The sequence below is a fragment of the Seriola aureovittata genome, chromosome 16 (genome assembly GCF_021018895.1).
Source record: "Seriola aureovittata isolate HTS-2021-v1 ecotype China chromosome 16, ASM2101889v1, whole genome shotgun sequence".
NCBI classification, from domain to species: domain Eukaryota; kingdom Metazoa; phylum Chordata; class Actinopteri; order Carangiformes; family Carangidae; genus Seriola; species Seriola aureovittata.
The window spans coordinates 17,450,842-17,467,142 of record NC_079379.1 but is presented as its reverse complement, the minus strand read 5'-3'; the positions used below and the strand labels follow the sequence as shown (position 1 = coordinate 17,467,142).

Genomic DNA, 16,301 nt, shown 5'->3' with positions numbered 1-16,301 from the left:
GATGAAACGTCACTGCCACGTAGAGGGCCAGCTGCACACCTCGATTCTGGCTTTGCACCTTTGTAACAAACTTTTTTAGCTTTCTGTGCGTTTATCCTGTTGTTTCTCCTGAACGCTGAGTGTGGTGGCATGCTGCTGACCGTGTTGAGCTGGCTCTGCTCCTCCCTGCTGGCGTCTGTCAGCGGGGGAAAGCTGCCTGAAGCTGAGGTGAACATAGAAGTTATGTACAGACCATTTCTCTGCCACCGCAAGTCAAAATATGGAGACATCCTGCTGGTGCATCATGAGGGATACTTTGAGAATGGAACCATGTTTCACTCGAGGTAAGTTTGACAGTCTTACAACCCGTTGTTTTCGTGGAAGTAGTCTGGTATTATTCGTCTTCCTCAGTCTGAAAAATGCAAGCTATTGAATTCATCAAAGTTAGACATTAAATTGTTTTTTAAAATCAGTGTCACTGTTTGTTTTCATATCAGTGCGCGTGTGTAATGAATCTCCTTGGTTACGCTGCTACCTATGGTCACGTGATACAACAATGTCGAGCGGTTTTGAGATATAAACTTCTTCCTACCATCCACCAGTCGAGCCCAAGGTGACAAGCAGCCAATGTGGTTCACACTGGGCATCAGAGAGGCGATCCAAGGCTGGGATAAAGGTCTGCAGGACATGTGCGCTGGAGAGAAGAGGAAACTGGTCATACCTCCAGCCCTGGCCTATGGGAAGGAAGGGAAAGGTACTGTAGTGTTGTGTCCATATGCATGCACACCGGACTGCATGCAGTTATTCAGATACATTGCACTCTCTTCTTAGAAATGCTTGTGGTTGTAAACAATATGCGATATAAATATATTATGCATGTTTATATGTAAAACTGTCTTGTTCTGAATGGCTTTTAGGACTCCCACACTGAATGAAGGTTTCATTCAGTAATATTAGTCCATTTTTTCTCAACATGGAGCATGTGAACTTTAGTATGCCTTGTCCTGGTAAGCACACACCACACTAACCAGTATTATCTTGTCTCTTCTGCACCTTTGTTACCTTTGCTATGAGAACAAAAGCTGAATGATGTATAACTATATACCTATAACTACTATACAACTTAATTCAAGCTTACCTCTCACATATTTAAGAGCAAGTGACCAAACCAGCTGGCTCTCAGTATTGACGCATGTTTATGGAATCCTTAGACTGGATCTAGTCTCGGTTTTAGTTGATCTTTTGTCCTGTGGTCTTATCCTCTAACAGGTAAGATCCCACCTGAAAGCACATTGACCTTCATCATCGAGGTGCTTGAGATCAGAAATGGACCAAGATCACATGAGTCCTTCCAGGAGATGGACCTCAACGATGACTGGAAACTCTCCAAACATGAGGTATAGACAAGAATTGCATTATGTCATGTCCTCATCAAACACTTTGACTTAAAGTAAAAGGATCTGCAAGAAACTGTACAAAATCATGGATCTCAATACTATGGCAAAATTATTTTTAGATCAAGATCCATACATTTTTTCCTGAGAAATTTGATGAAAATGTCAAACTATGCCCTCTTTCACATTGTTAAAGAAAGAGATTAAATATGTCTTGATCCACTTCTTTAACTGGATCCACACCAAAAGTTAATGGGTTCATCCCTGGATCAGTAGTTTTTGCAACAAACCAACAGACACAAGTCAAAACATAACCTCCTTGATGGAGGTAATAACTAGACCAGCTATATATATATATATATTCCCAACATAATTACTAACTGTAGTTGAAACAGAAGATCAGCATGGACTGTCAGTCATTAAAAATCTTCTATAAAGTCAAATTGGAAGTTTTTAAGGAAATGTCAAGACATGAGAAAATAAGATGCAAAAGCATTAAAAGTAATATCCTAAAAATAGAAGTAATCTGCAGGTATATTGTTTTACAGAGATATTATTGAATTGGACCAAACTGTAGATGCCTGAGTTAAAAATTTAGTATTCCCTATTTCACAGTCATTTCTTTATCCTGTATTCTAAGGACATAACTGGATTTGTCTCCACATAGTACAAAAGTTGTTTTTGTTACAAATCGTCATCAAATTGAAGTCTGCCTGTCCTGCTCTTACTCGATCTGCCAGGTCAAAGAATACCTGAGGAAGGAGTTTGAGCGTCATGGCTACCCTCCCAACGACACGCTACATGAGAACATGGTGGAGGATATCTTTGCCAAAGAGGATGAGAACAAAGACGGATTCATATCCTCCAGGGAGTTCACTTACAAGCATGATGAACTTTAAAGTCTCACTGACTCACTTTGGTGCAGGGTTTATTGCAAAGATTCTCTCAGGTCATCTTTTTATAGAAGCTTTGTGTTTGCTTTGCCTAAAGCTGAGTGTAGTGGGTTTTGAGCCAGTGAGTTTGTTAGTTTGCTACTTTTAGTGATATTTCACCTCAGCAAATCTTTGCCTTTTTGTGTGTTTACCTCTTTGAGTAGCAAACAACCAAGTTTGCACCTTTTGTGACCACTGTCATCTTGACATCTCTAACTTAACACCCTTGAATACTTCCTATACCAAAAGGTAGAAGGTAACATTCCACTCATCTTGCATATAACTTTTCAAGACTGTATTTGGATTTTTAGCAGTTCAGTGTATATGAGGTTCCCTCAAGGGAAATCTAATGTTTGTTTCTTTTATAAAATGTTCCCAGTTTATGCAATTTAACATTTATAGGTACATTTTGAAAGAAAAGGGTATTTGATCAGCCTCATGTTTTATTATTATTAACTAAACTATGTGTGTAGATATTTTTCATTTTTTATTAAACAATAAACAAGGACTTTTCAGGGTATAATTGGCTTTTTTCATAACGGATATTATGACTCTCAGCAGGACAAGCAGGTGCAACTGATGACATTAAAGCTCCATTCAATTCAATTGGTCCCAGTCATTTGCTATGCACAATACTGAGGCTGTGGCCCTGCTATTATTATTGTTATTATACTTCACACCTGTGAAGTCAGACTATCCGTGAGAAAGGTTCATTGCTCATGCATACACTGTAGTGTCAGTGCTGAAAGGATATACTGTTCAGTTCTGATCCATTACATCAATGTATGTGCAGTTTTATCCTAATTTTCAAACTCACATAAATAAATGCCCCAGAAAACAATCGTGTGAAGGGACGGGGGGGGGGGGGGGGGGGGTGTTAAGACTTAATTCAATAAGCAAATGACTTTGCAGATTAGTTTCTGTCTTAAAATAATAAATTGACTGTCGACTTTCTAAAACAAAATGCAGTGGTGTATTTGTGACACACCTTGTAATACATTACACATTGAACCAGCAGGTGGCACTGTCTTCACAGGTGTTAGCATTAGTTACTACAATGTGGGACAGGAAACGGTATACCTCACTCATTATCTATTTATAAAAGACAACACCTGTGTAACCTAAAACAGATGCATTCCCATACTCTTCACAATGTAAGTCATTTTCACATCACATTTGTTTTTACATTTTTGTAGATCATTTTGGTACTTAGAAAACAGTCACATAAACACACAAGAGCACCAATATACTGTATGCACAATTATTTATGACCCCCCCAAAAGTTAGCATACCCTGTTGTGCAAGTGAATAGTGAAAACTGTTCACTTGCAATGCCGTTTTCACAGTGAGTTTTAAATTGAAATTAGGCTGACTTGTTGGCTCTATAGGAGGAAAACATACAGATACAGACAGAATCATTTTGCTCAAGCATTAAAGCATCAGTTTAAAAATGTAGCATTATTAGAGCATGTTGTAACGCATTTATACAAGTGCTAATGGAGCATCCCCTTGTACAGAGGTTGTTGCTAGGTGACCTTTTTTATATATCTGTCTTTAAAGGAGCTGTACTATTTTAAAACTAGGTGTTTAATAATGTTTGTGGGTTTACTTCCGACTTTAAAAGTGCTACTGTATGTATGAAGACAAATTGATAACTCTCAAGACATAAAATCAGAATTTTCTATTCCGTATGTAGATACTGAAATGCTTAAGCTGTTAAAAACTGTGTCAAGAGCCATGTTAAATATAGCTACTGGAAGACACTGTCCTTGGAGTGTGTGTGTGTGTAGAGTCTGTCTGCAGCTTATGAGTATGAGTAGGGAGAGCCATCCTCCTCCACACACACATTCAAAACATTCCACACTGGAAAAGGTCAGAGGTCACATAGTCAGTATAAGGCGGGAGCCTGTTTGACACTCACATACTGTATCACATACTTATACACTGAACACAAACAAATCACACAAAGGGCTTGCATCCAAATAAGTCCATGGCAATTATGTGATTGTCATGAGCTGTCACAAGAACAAAGTGGAACACAGAGTCTTTTTGCTGTGTGTGTGGGGGACGAAGAACAGGGTGAGGCCTGACTCATCTGAGGTGTGTCCGGATCCCAGGTGGTTTGGGGTTCACTGCGAGAGGAGGAACGATGATATTAAAAGACAACTCAATAGAGGAAACAGACGTCATGGGTGAAGTTGGTGCTGGGCTGCTACCTCTGTTTTCTTTGCTGGGGTAGATCCGAGGGAAAGGCTTGAATTCATCAGGAGGAGGTAAATCCTCAACAGGGTGGAACTGGAACTTGGATTCAAAATCATCTGCCAGAGCAGAGTGAAGATACAGTGAGATAGTTAGATAGTTTATGTAAGACACTTTTATCTTGCAAACTTGTTCTTGTGGGAAAATGTTGAGTCTCACCAAGGCTGTGCAGGTGTCCATTCCTAAGACTGGATGGGGGCAGGGGGGGTGGAGGGGGAGGGGGAGGAATGCGGGTGGACAACTCAGTGGTGGGAGAACGTGCCGGAGGAGCTGGAGGAGGAGCCAGCCGGCCCACACCTGTCATGGGGGGTGGTGAGAGGAGACATCAGCAATCAAAGTGACAACATAAAAACCAGATCTGATGTGCTCGTCTCTAATGCCAACTTAGACGACAAGGCCACAGTGTCTTTACTGAGAGAAACAGCATTGATTTTTATGTTGCTAAAAAACTACAGAGTTACACAACACATACTCTATTTGATTTAATGACTACCTGCAGCAGCTGCCACAGTTTCAAACCTGTACTTTCTTGATGGTTTCAGACACAGAAAAACAGCAACAAAGCTACAATTACTCAAAACTATTTCTACTCTGTTTCTCATAAACACTTGGTGTAGAGTCACGTCTTTGTGTTTGTGTCATATTTTTGTACATTGTCTTACATGATTATATAGATAGATTATTTTAAATCTTGCAGTTATTGTTTAAAAAGTTTCTCTCCAGGTTTAAGCTTGGTTTACAGGAGCTATTTGTAAGTTTTGGAAAGAAAAGGAGAAGTGTCCACCTACCTGCACTTCTAGGCACAGCAGGTGGCCGTCGCGTGGGAGCATTGCAGGGGTATGACGGTGGCAGAAAGCGCATGGCTGGGGACGGTACTGGGGCCATCTTGGGCGGTGGTGGAGGAAGGGTGGATGGGCAGGTGGGGGTGAAAGAAGCCGGGAGAGGGGGAGGAGGAGGTGGGGGAGGAGGTCCCAGAGGGCTGTCCCGCAGGATTGGGAACCTAGAAGGTTCGGAGTGGACCGGAGAGGGGGGCAGAGGGAAGAAGCATCCTGAGGAGCGGTCCCCTGGGATGGAGGAGGGAGGTTGGAAAGGTGGAGGAGGAGGAGGAGGGGTCGGAGTAGAGGGCTGGGACATGGTGGTGTGGTGGGAGTGCTGGATGGGGAGCCATGTGGGCTTGGTCACCTGAGATGGAGGGGGAGGGCAGGAGGGGAGAGGCGGAGGCCTGTTGGCTGGACGGTCCTGGAAGGCTTGAGGTGGGGGAGGCGGAGGAGGAGCAGAGGGATGGGCAGGGGGAGTCGGAGGAGGAGAGGAAGCAGCGAAAAGAGGTGGGTGCCTGCTGCCATGAGAGGGAGAGGGAGGAGCAGAAGATGAAGGAGCAAATGTCCGGTGGGCGGAGCTCCGGCGCTCCGCCGTCCTGTGAGGCTCGGGGACGCTGCTTGTGTCTGGTGACATGGGCGGGTTCCACAGCGGCTTCAGGGACACTGATGAGCTCGAGCGAGACACTTTACCACACACATGAATGAGGAGTCATTGGGATGGTCACATTAACCAGAGACGGTTACTGAAAATACACACATCTGGTAAGAAGAAGACATTTTGCACCAACCTGGAGTCTTGCCTGCTAAGTCTCTTTGTCCTATAGGTCTGAGAGTGGGAAACCCTCCAGCAAATAGCCCACCCAAAGAGGGTCCCATGGGTGCCATCCCTCCCGATGAACCCTGAGAAGCACCAACGCTGCTGGATACATCTCCAGTGCTGGTCTTGGGTTCTGGGGAAAAACAAACATTCAAATATGTGACAGGTGAGTATCAATCACAGGACAAAAAAACATACATTAATCAACTCTGATCATGGAAGGTTATACATATTTAATTACTCACTCATTCACTTATTGATTGATTCATTCAGAAGAAGTGAGAAATGTGCATGTGCTCTGTGGTTTTTTTTGATCGTGAGAATTTTGTTGTTTATTTTGTTGTTCATTCAGGAAAGAAAACATTAAGATAATCAAAGTAATGGGTCAGGCAGGAACATGAGTGAAGTTTGCCCCACCCAAATTGCCTGGTCTCCCAGAGGGCCAACAGCATGGTCTGTTTCCATTGGTCTGGCTTCATACACTTACTGTAACTGACATTGTTACTGTTAACTGCTATTTACTGACCAACAGGTGCCACTGACCGTCATCCAGGCCTTCAGCTGTGTACGTTAAGCTGATTACTTCATTCACTGACTAACTGAATGGACATATCCCTAAAAGTTTCTATAATACACTGGCCGCCCATACGTCAGCTATCTAGTCACTAAACAGTAGAGTTTGGGAGTTGAGAGTCATTTACCAAAGTAGTAGTATGATATGAATGTTTGTGACTAAATTTTCACCAACCATAATATTCAATGTAATCTTTAACCTCACAGTTTGAATTTTTAGTTTATTGTATCCACAGGGGAAATGTGTCTTTTACAATCTACAAACTTTAAAATGAAAAAATTGAACAGGTTAGACATCCCATGCTACAGAACTTCCCTGTCTTTCTTTGTTAAGCTTATGATATACTGGGGACACAATGCATGTCGTGTTCATTGTGTTTGCTACTGTATATAGTAGTTTCCTACTTGTCTGCATCCTTATCTGCTATAGGGCATTCCTTCCTGAAGTGTGCACTGGACTGCGTGTGTGTGTTTGTGTGAGAGACACAACATGTTCCCTGTGAACTAAAAACTATCTTCTCGCCTCCCGTTTTTTTCCGTTCCATCTTTCTCTCATTTCTTATTTCTTCTTCTTATCTGCTTTCACTCCGATACATCACAGAATTGTTTCTACACGTTATTAAACTCGATGTGTTTCCACTATGAGAGTGGATGAGTAAGTGATACTCAGCAGCATGTGAGTACCATTAAGTGTCTGAACACACAGCCTGTGTGTGACAGACAGTGTGTCCGTAAATGCTCTGGTAAGACGCTAAGGTTGTTTCTCTTACTATCGACAACAGGGGCACTGCGGTCGTTGACCTGTGTGACTTTCCTAAGTCTGGTTCCTTTCTGGATGTCGGCCAATAGGGCATTCCTTCCTCCTCCTCCTCCTCCTCCACCAGCAGACTGGAGCTTAGGAAGCTCAGACGGACACTGTCACACGGACAAAAAAACAGCACTTTTATATAACTTTGACCAGTGCTTTTACAGTAGAATTTATCTATTATATCTAACCAGCAGAGCACAATCACTTGCCCCCCAAACTAAGTATTAATGGGTCAACAGAGGATTAATCAGCAACTATTCTGTGTCTGTTAGATATATATAATCTTTTTACATAATGAAGGAATACAGTATGTCATCAGCCCCTTGGCTTCACCTCATCTCCTCTAACAAACAGATACAAACAAGAAGGTGCAGTGAAAGCAAAGACAAGGATAAGAGAAGTAGGGGAAGACTTTGAAATTGAGGGAAGGAGAAGAGAAACAGGAGGGAAGAGGGTAATCTTAAGTTACTGTTTCTCTCATAATCCACTGTGACTTCATATTAGTGCTTCATCTAAGAGCTGCTGAACTGTGTATCTGCAGTGTGGCCCTGTTTGCTGGCAGCAGGAGCTCAACTAACATGAGCCTGCTGTGGAAACATAACACTCTTCTGCTACTGAGAGTCTGCTGTCTGTGTGTGTGTGTGTGTGTGTGTGTGTGTGTGTGTTTGTGCTTGTTTGTGTGTACGTGCCTGTGGGTGTGTGTGTGTGTGTGCACACTACCTCAATCAATAATGCAAATAACCCCCTCCAGGTGTTTGGTTGATGGTTAGTGAGAAGGACACAAGTGAGTGTTTACAACTGCATGAGAGAGAGTTAGAGAGAGGCAAGCACACAGTCTTACCTGTGGCAGGGCAGCGCAGGGAGGCGGTGGAGGTGGAGGGGCTGCCGGGGGAGGTGGAGGGGGTGGAGGGGGGGCCGGCATGCCTGGGCCTCAGATACCTGCAGAAGACAATGCACACCCTATAACGGGATACAAGCATAGTCACCATCCAATTCATGCACCGCAGCCACTGGACAAGCTTCTAGGGTTTTTTTCCTCCTCCATGTCAGAGGCTGCTACTGTGAAAAGGGGCACACTCGATGACCTCCTACCCTCCCCATCGAACAGGAAGCGCTTTCACCACTGTACAGCGCAAAACAGGAAGCAGCAAGCGCTCCATCCTTTCCAGAGAAATCTGAAACATCCCCCCTTCCCGTGTCCTCCTCTTCTTCCCACAATGCTCTGTGGCAGGACTTTGGAGAAGAACAATGGTTCTTGTTGTGTGAAAAGTAATAGACCCCTGCCCTTGAGTCACTCAATGACCAAAGGCCTTCACTGCTATATGTGAGTGGAAAACACATTAAGGAAAGGAGACAGGAATATGCTACAGTGCGCAAACACATTGTTCTTTACTCTTATACTGAACATGTAACTATGTGCAGGATGCGTTCAAGAGCAACTGGTTTAATAATCAAAGTGAGAAGCAACCGTGTCCATTACAACGACTTTCCAGGATTATGTCAACACATTTCAATCTCCACACGTTGTTGGCAACTTGGCCAGTAAATGATCCTTAGTGACAGTCACTGAGACCTCCACCCAGCTTCGTGACATCATAAATTCTCAACAATCTATGGGTGAAAGACAGAAAACAGCTCGAGGTCTCTGCACAATCAGCTCTCTGTGGAATTTGCACATGATCCTCATCAGAAATTTAATAAAACACAGAGCAGAACCTGTTTTTGTTGAGTCTCTATGTATCTGTCCCTCTTCTCTTAATCTATTTGTGCAAAGCTCATGCGTTGTGTTTCCCTCTATGCAACTGGCAGACTGTCCTTCATTGCTATTTCTGTCTTCATATCTGTGTCAGGCAGCCTCTGTGACACTGCCAGCGTAGATGTATAAAGGGGGCAACGCTGGACACTGGTTAGCCGAGCTCCTTTAGAACAGGTGGGACACAGTGGAAATGCACCTCTCTCACACCAGTTGCTGTTTTCATTGACCTGTAATACGTCTTGTTCATCCTGAAGCAAAGAAGATCTTAAGTGACACAGACAGGCAGCTGGACCTGGCAGCTGTTGCAGCCATAACAAGGAATTCTCACACTTTTTGAGTCAAAGACACGCAACAAAGGCTGCTTACATGAGACCACAGACCCTCAGGGTTTCTACTGTGTGAATCAGTGGAAAAGGTTGTAACTATATTTTCTGACTGGGGTCCATGTCTCAGACGTCCTCAACAGAAAATGACACATTATTTCTGTCGGGGGTCTCACAGACATGTCACAGACAGTCATGGTTAAATACAATAGATTTTCATCTGGCAAATAAAATAATATATTTTCTATTCATTGTTATAATGTTTAAAACTTAAAATATACTTCTTTGATGTAGTTAACAATACCTGATGCTCCTAATTTTTTGCCTCTATAAGCTCAGTTTGTAGTTAAGTGGAAAAAACAAAAATGTTAACAGGACAAATTGGTTCATTTTGCTCTTATTAGTTTGAAGCTTTGTTTGTTTGTTTGTTTGTTTGTTTGTTTGTTTGTTTGTTTGTTTGTTTCTTTACACATACAGCAATGGGGTCTATAGGATCCCAAACAATGATGAATTAACACTAGCCATCCTCCTGATATATTTTTTCTTTTTTCTTTGCTAAACTTGCACAACAATGCTAAATACTACAAATGAATCCGTTATGGCATGACTGCTTTTTGTTTTTCCCTCCTAAAATCCACCTGAGAGACACATTGGCAGGTAAAAAATTAGTAATTGTATCATGACTTTGGACAGACAGTAACAAAAAAAACAAACGCAGTTCATCTGCTGTAAACGGTTCTCTAAAAAAGAAACTAAGTTTATCTGTTGTTATTGACCCTTTGTGGTATTTTATAAGAATAAAAAAGAGGAAAAGCGGCTATAACGACCTTTCAATCATATGTCTGCTTGTTAATTAGTCCATCGTTACGGTTATATTCGGCTTACCTTCAGAAAATACCAGTAATCCACCTGTTAGCGGGGAAAGCCTCAGTGAGATACTGCCCTCATAGTGCGCTTCTCATAGCGGGTCAGTGCGAAAGTTTCCAAGATATTTTTAGTCAAATGAGGACACCGCTTCTCCAACGTCTGAGCTGCCAATAACTAAACCATGAGGAGCTTCTGTAAACATATGAAAACACTGCAGGAAGCTTTCTGTGTCCACATAGCAGACGCTGAAAACATGCAGCTGTGGTTCGGCACAATGGTCTCTTTATGGGTCCGGCTGTTTACGGTTTATTCCCCCTGTGAGTGCGCTGCAGGAGGCGCACACAGTGCAAGGCCACACCTTAACGCCCCATAGGCTACTCCACACGGGACCAATAGAGAGAGGGAGAGGGAGGCAGGACGCTCGGCTCAGTGTCATCCCCTCAGCCCATGCTGAAGTTGCCAACAAACTTTCCCTCACCTTGAATCACACCTGTGGATTAAAACAAACATTTTGCGTGTGTGAGAGCTGGTTCTGACTTAGTGCTGAAGACGTCTGTAGAGCGTCTCTGTAACAACATCTTACTGGATGGATTTTCTCTTCTCAACTCGGTATATTTTAGTTCTATTCAACTCTATTTTTTGGCTGCATGCTGGCACATTTCCGCCCCCCTGTGTTGAGAATATGACATTACAAGTTTCCCTTTCAATTCCAAAGAAACTAGTGCCATGTGTTTCACCTATTGCACCATAATTATAGAGCTGCTATGATAACGACAATGCATTAAATTTGACAATGACAATGTCAATAGGGTGTGCATCAGTCGTAAGCTTCTTGTATTAACACCAATGGTGCAGGCAAACACACACACACACACACACACACACACACACACACACACACACATACACACACCTCAAACAGCAACAGTGATTGAGGAATGCAGTGACACAGGCGTGCTCCTCCCTTTTAAAAGACAGAACAAGATAATTTATGACTGTCTGTGAAATGCACTTTACATGCTGTAAGTAAATGGCACTAAGTTCTTGTAATTGCCTTGTTCACTCATCACACATTTGACCCACTTGTTCTCCCCGCCTGAGTGATAACCAGGCAGCAACACGGCTGCCAAGAGAAGTCGTACGACTCTTCTGAATATTGTGTCTTGCGTTTTGGATCATGCATTGTATTAAATAAGGCACATTTTCTTTTTATGTAACTTTTTGTAAATTTCCCAAGAGGGACGCCACAAAGCTTGTTCCTGCCGTGGCAGCTGATGATAATGAAGCACAAATGCACGTACGCACACGCATAGGATTGATTGTAGCAGTTATCAGATTTATTTCACAGGTGATCCAAAATACAGTAGTCCTGTAAAGCAAACTACATCAGTGACTGGATCACACTTCCTTAGCTACATGGCAACATCTCCTTCAAGTTAAACACGACATTAACTTACTTCAATATCAGTAGCTTTGTTTAGGACCCATTATGTTATAAAACATGCCGGATTTCTTCCTTCATTTAATGTTTTATGCATTTTGCTGGCAAGTGTTGTGTGTCTGACTCAAAGCTACTCACAAACATTTCTTAATTTCTTCCACTAGCTGATTTTTTTTTTTCCACACTTAATGAAATCATTTACACCTTAATAAAAAAACATCCTTCTATCCTTCTAACCCTTTAGAATCAACATGTTTTTTGTAAAAGCATTGTAAAAGTATTATACTTATCCTTCATTATTAAACATATATTATTCTTATTACAGAAATAATGTAAACATCTTATAAAACAATATTTTCTTGAAGCATATAGTATTGTATTGCTAGAAAATGACATTTGATGATTGTGCTTTCAAACAGGTTGTAGGTCATTTTATGAGTTGCCCGATGATGACGACAGCGTCAATGACTAAAACTGGGACACTGTGGGACTTAAGCTATACTGGGGCTTTAAGTGCTCACTGCATTACTACTGTATCTCCTCACTTGGGCTTTGATTATGGGATATTGTTCACAAAATGGTTCAAATCGTTCTTTTCATGTCACTTATCTTTGTTTCAGAGCCTCTCACATACAAGTCTCGGTTTCAATATGTCTTGTACCATATAACCTTATACCTGCAGTTTCCGGCTAAAAGTTGAATGTTCCTTGTAATGTCCATCATCCCCATCACAACCAACACACAGTAGACCTTATGGAAGGCCTCAAGAATTTCAAGCATCTTCATGTGCTCAAATCCCTCTCCTTCTTGTCAAGCATCGTAGTAAAGCAAAGCAGTCTTTGATCTCTCTCATTTTCCTCCTCGTCACCGGATGTCATCTTTCCCTGACGCCGCATTCTCTGTATCTTTGTCCTGTATAGGAAGGCTCGAGCGCACCCTCCTTTTCTCTTTAAATCGACCCGAGCGCGACACCTTCATTTTCCTGCGACACGTCTGCTCGTTGAAGACCGACTCCAGGTGGGAGTCGTCAAAGGTTTCATCACTGAGTAGGCTGGAGTTCTTGCTGGAGCCTTGGGACTGGTCACCAGTGGTCTTGGAGGCAGCGGCGGCGGGTTCTTTTTGCTTCTCCGGATGTGGTGCAAAAGGGTCAAAGTCCGGACCAAAGTTGTGGGGTGCACCTGCATCCTTGGGGCCACCAGTCTTCTTCTTTTGCAGGAATGCCTTCCACCACGGGGTCCTCTCTGTCATCTTTGACTGGAGGGAGGAAACTGGAACAGAGAACAGAAAACATGAGTATTCAGATGTTCTCTACATTAATATTAGTGTAGTTGATGACATTTCTTCTATAAGGTCATTGTTTTAGTTGAGTGGACATTCCTGATTTACCTGTTCTCTCACGTCTTTTTATAAAACATAAAATTAATACCTTTAAAATTAATAATATGGTCATAGTATTAGGATACTGACAAAAATAAAACATTGTCAAATCATCATTGTCATAGCATTCATTGTATTTCATATCTTCATAAATCTGTCTGACTATGACGACTTACTCTGTCTAATTTTGAAAATGTTTGTGTTATAAAATATCCTGATTTAATTTCACGTTCCTCATAACCATTTTACACTGGTGAGCCAACTAAACCTATGAATAACTAGTGTAACCATGTTTAGCTTTTCTGTAAAACTGGTTTGGTTTAATGAGTCGTGAGAACAGAAGAACAAACCAGGCCGTGATTCACAGATGAACAATGAGCAAAAAAAAAAAGAAAAGAAAAGAAAAAAAGAAAAAGCACTCAAGAACTCTTACCTGAGCTACAACAGCTGATGTAGACACTTTGAACTAAATCAAAATGTAAATGTCACACTGTTGGTTTTGTCACACACAGTGTACTGAGACATAAATCCACAGGACAGTTCCGTGTCGTCTTCTTCTTCTTCTTCTTCAGTGGTGCAGCTCTCAGAACAATTGTGACAGTCCCTCAAAGGGTCGCACCAGTATCCATTTCATGCACGAACCAGGTGTCCGGACTCCTCACATCTCCCACCTGTGAAAACCTTAATATTTCTTCTCTTCTTCAACTCAAATATCTCTTGTCTTCTTCGGTAATTCTCCAGAAAAGTACATATGAATTGACACATTTATAAGGAGGAGCGGCTTTCGTCTACTGAACCAGCAGGTTTCCGCCTCCGAAACTCTCACCTCGAAGCACCTGTCCTCACTCCTGATTGGATGAAATCTCAGAGTCGGTCACGTGAGCACCGCTCAGGTGAATCTACTGCAGTAAGGGGGGTGGGGTTTGTGGTTGCTTGGCAACATACCCCATGGGAGCGTGTACCTCTCCAGTAGCCTAACAGAATAAGAAAAAAACAGAGCCCTTTGTATCAGCCGAACCCAACCCAAGCCAGGGAACCATATGAGCTTACCATTTTTGGACGCCCAGCAGTTTAGGCAACAATGGCTTGTCATGCAAAGAGTGGAATGGGGCAGTGAGAAGTTTATTCAGCGATGTTGATGGTATTAATAGCCACCGACCAAAACAGGTTGTGCTGAGCAGTATTCAGTTAGGCTACATGGTTTAAAATGAGACCCTTTGTTGAAATTGCTTATTATTTGGGGAGGGCACGCGACAGGAAGAAGCCAGGAATCTCCTGAAATGACGTTACTGCACAAGACGTGCAATTGTTGTTGTTGTAAATTCACATTAAGTGAGGGGAAGCAGTTTGGCTTGACGCCAACATCACCTGCTGGGGTACTTGTCACATGTTCACCGTCCGGATGCTTGTCCCAGTACTCTATTTTCATGTCCGACGCTAGTGTCAGTTTCTTTAACAGTTTCTTCACGTAATTTTCATGCCTGTGTGACTGTGACTGCCTGATAATTACACATGAGCAGGACACATTAACCACGGCCCATAAGAGCTTAATACAGCACGTGATACATCATCAGCAACCTAGTATGAAGTTACATATATCCATTATAGAGACACACAGATGGCATTTTTGAAAGGTTTTAAAAGACAATACTCAGTTATAATTATAATGACATTGTTAGAAAATGTGTAACAGGTTCTATATCACCCTTATGAGGTAATGTCTAATAGTAGATCAGTTACATGCTGGAACCTTTGTTTCACAAGATTGAAAAAAAACACCTTAGTAGTTAGCAGTTTCTCACTATCTAATAAGCTGTCATATCTTCAGTCATGCTAATAAGTACTTAATTAATTAATGGTCATCACAATAATCCATACAGTCTGCAGTAGTGAAAAGTAAAAAAAGTGCATATATTCAAGTAGGCTGCTCCATGATGACCGATGCATCATTAGAGTTACAACCAAGCAGTATATTGTACTTATATTTGGCTCCATCTGGACCAGCTACAAGAGTAAAATGCTATTTACACATTAATGCATTAGTAATAACAATCCAGTGATGCATTATTTAAGACTATGACAGTATAGGGGCCACCTTCCTGCATGATAAGAAATTTTACTCTTGATACTTTAAAAACATTGTGCTGATAATGTAATGTAATGTAATGCAAGATTTTTACATGTAATTGAGTATTTCAGTGCTTTGTATCATTACTTTCTCTTAAGAAAAGTATCTGAATACTTTTCCCACCAATTAATTAAGTTGTTTGTATGTAATGATTGGCCCTCCTGATGCCCTGTAGCTCTATTCTGAAAAGCGGTCTGTTGGACATGTTCCCATGATGAACTGAAGAGCTAAAAAGACAAAGCAAGACTCATGCAGAATGTACCAGCCAAATCTTTTTTATTCTTTTCACAACATGGCAATGTGTTGTTGCCCTTATGACTGATTAGTAGTTACTAAAACATATAGGCTACTTAACAGTTTGTTAACCATAACAGTGTTAGTTACAGTCCTTAGTGTTGTCCCCCATAAAGTGTGCCTAATTCAAAAGTGGTACCAAGTTAAGGAGTTGTCTAGATATTTTTTAGCAGTTGTAGGTCAGAGAGTGGGTGAATCATTGAATAATTGGTGATATGCATCACAAGATAAATGTGCGTGTATGTTGTGATGAAACTTAAAAAATTTGCACAAGGCTTTATTACCAAAACTGCATACAGTATAATACACAACATGTAGGGTATATTCTGTAGCCTAAATCTGCTAATTCTCTGTAATGAACATTCTCAAGGTATATTCTTAAAAAATCACATTTACCATATGCATTACATGTGTGCAAGATATTTCTGAGAAGTAGAGCAAAAGTTTTAGCAATCTGCACTCTATATTCATTGACTCGAATTTAAATCCTATCTTAATTCATAGCTGAGGTCATGTACATTATTACACACATATT

At 41.6% G+C, this 16,301-nt stretch overlaps 3 protein-coding genes across 5 annotated transcripts; 1 reads left to right on the top strand and 2 right to left on the bottom strand.

Annotated features, from left to right (window-relative positions):
- The first annotated feature begins 2 nt into the window (after positions 1-2).
- LOC130184126 (peptidyl-prolyl cis-trans isomerase FKBP14-like) lies at positions 3-4,360 on the top strand. Its single transcript, XM_056399931.1, has 4 exons — positions 3-323; positions 582-733; positions 1,249-1,376; positions 2,114-4,360. The coding sequence occupies exons 1-4, from the start codon at positions 130-132 to the stop codon at positions 2,270-2,272; spliced, it is 633 nt and encodes a 210-aa protein (XP_056255906.1). The 5' UTR covers positions 3-129; the 3' UTR covers positions 2,273-4,360.
- Positions 3,553-10,848, bottom strand: wipf3 (WAS/WASL interacting protein family member 3). 3 transcript variants are annotated; one of them, XM_056399929.1, is made up of 8 exons: positions 10,545-10,848; positions 8,422-8,519; positions 7,543-7,687; positions 6,171-6,332; positions 5,353-6,066; positions 4,724-4,861; positions 4,522-4,623; positions 3,553-4,437 (listed from the first exon to the last, which is right to left on the bottom strand). In XM_056399929.1, the coding sequence occupies exons 2-8, from the start codon at positions 8,500-8,502 to the stop codon at positions 4,397-4,399; spliced, it is 1,383 nt and encodes a 460-aa protein (XP_056255904.1). In that variant the 5' UTR covers positions 8,503-8,519; positions 10,545-10,848; the 3' UTR covers positions 3,553-4,396. The 3 variants fall into 3 exon arrangements, with proteins under 3 accessions (XP_056255904.1, XP_056255903.1, XP_056255902.1); XM_056399928.1 differs by having other exon boundaries at positions 3,553-4,623; positions 8,422-8,540; XM_056399927.1 differs by having other exon boundaries at positions 3,553-4,623.
- A 1,008-nt stretch (positions 10,849-11,856) lies between these two features.
- Positions 11,857-14,158, bottom strand: LOC130183825 (proline-rich protein 15). The gene is made up of 2 exons (XM_056399546.1): positions 13,778-14,158; positions 11,857-13,235 (listed from the first exon to the last, which is right to left on the bottom strand). Exon 2 carries the CDS (start codon positions 13,213-13,215, stop codon positions 12,832-12,834), a length of 384 nt encoding a protein of 127 aa, XP_056255521.1. The 5' UTR covers positions 13,216-13,235; positions 13,778-14,158; the 3' UTR covers positions 11,857-12,831.
- Positions 14,159-16,301: the final 2,143 nt, after the last annotated feature.

What these genes read in the sequence shown, in the direction of transcription:
- LOC130184126 (XM_056399931.1), top strand. Translation starts at nt 130, where the DNA reads ATGCTGCTGACCGTGTTGAGCTGGCTCTGCTCCTCCCTGCTGGCGTCT. An exon ending in GGAACCATGTTTCACTCGAG is followed by an intron (nt 324 to 581) that starts GTAAGTTTGACA and finishes ACCATCCACCAG; the next exon opens with TCGAGCCCAAGGTGACAAGC. An exon ending in CTATGGGAAGGAAGGGAAAG is followed by an intron (nt 734 to 1,248) that starts GTACTGTAGTGT and finishes ATCCTCTAACAG; the next exon opens with GTAAGATCCCACCTGAAAGC.
- wipf3 (XM_056399928.1), bottom strand. Translation starts at nt 8,502, where the DNA reads ATGCCGGCCCCCCCTCCACCCCCTCCACCTCCCCCGGCAGCCCCTCCA. An exon ending in CAGTGCCCCTGTTGTCGATA is followed by an intron (nt 6,333 to 7,542) that starts GTAAGAGAAACA and finishes GTTTTTCCCCAG; the next exon opens with AACCCAAGACCAGCACTGGA. An exon ending in TGCTGTGCCTAGAAGTGCAG is followed by an intron (nt 4,862 to 5,352) that starts GTAGGTGGACAC and finishes CCCCCATGACAG; the next exon opens with GTGTGGGCCGGCTGGCTCCT.
- LOC130183825 (XM_056399546.1), bottom strand. Translation starts at nt 13,215, where the DNA reads ATGACAGAGAGGACCCCGTGGTGGAAGGCATTCCTGCAAAAGAAGAAG.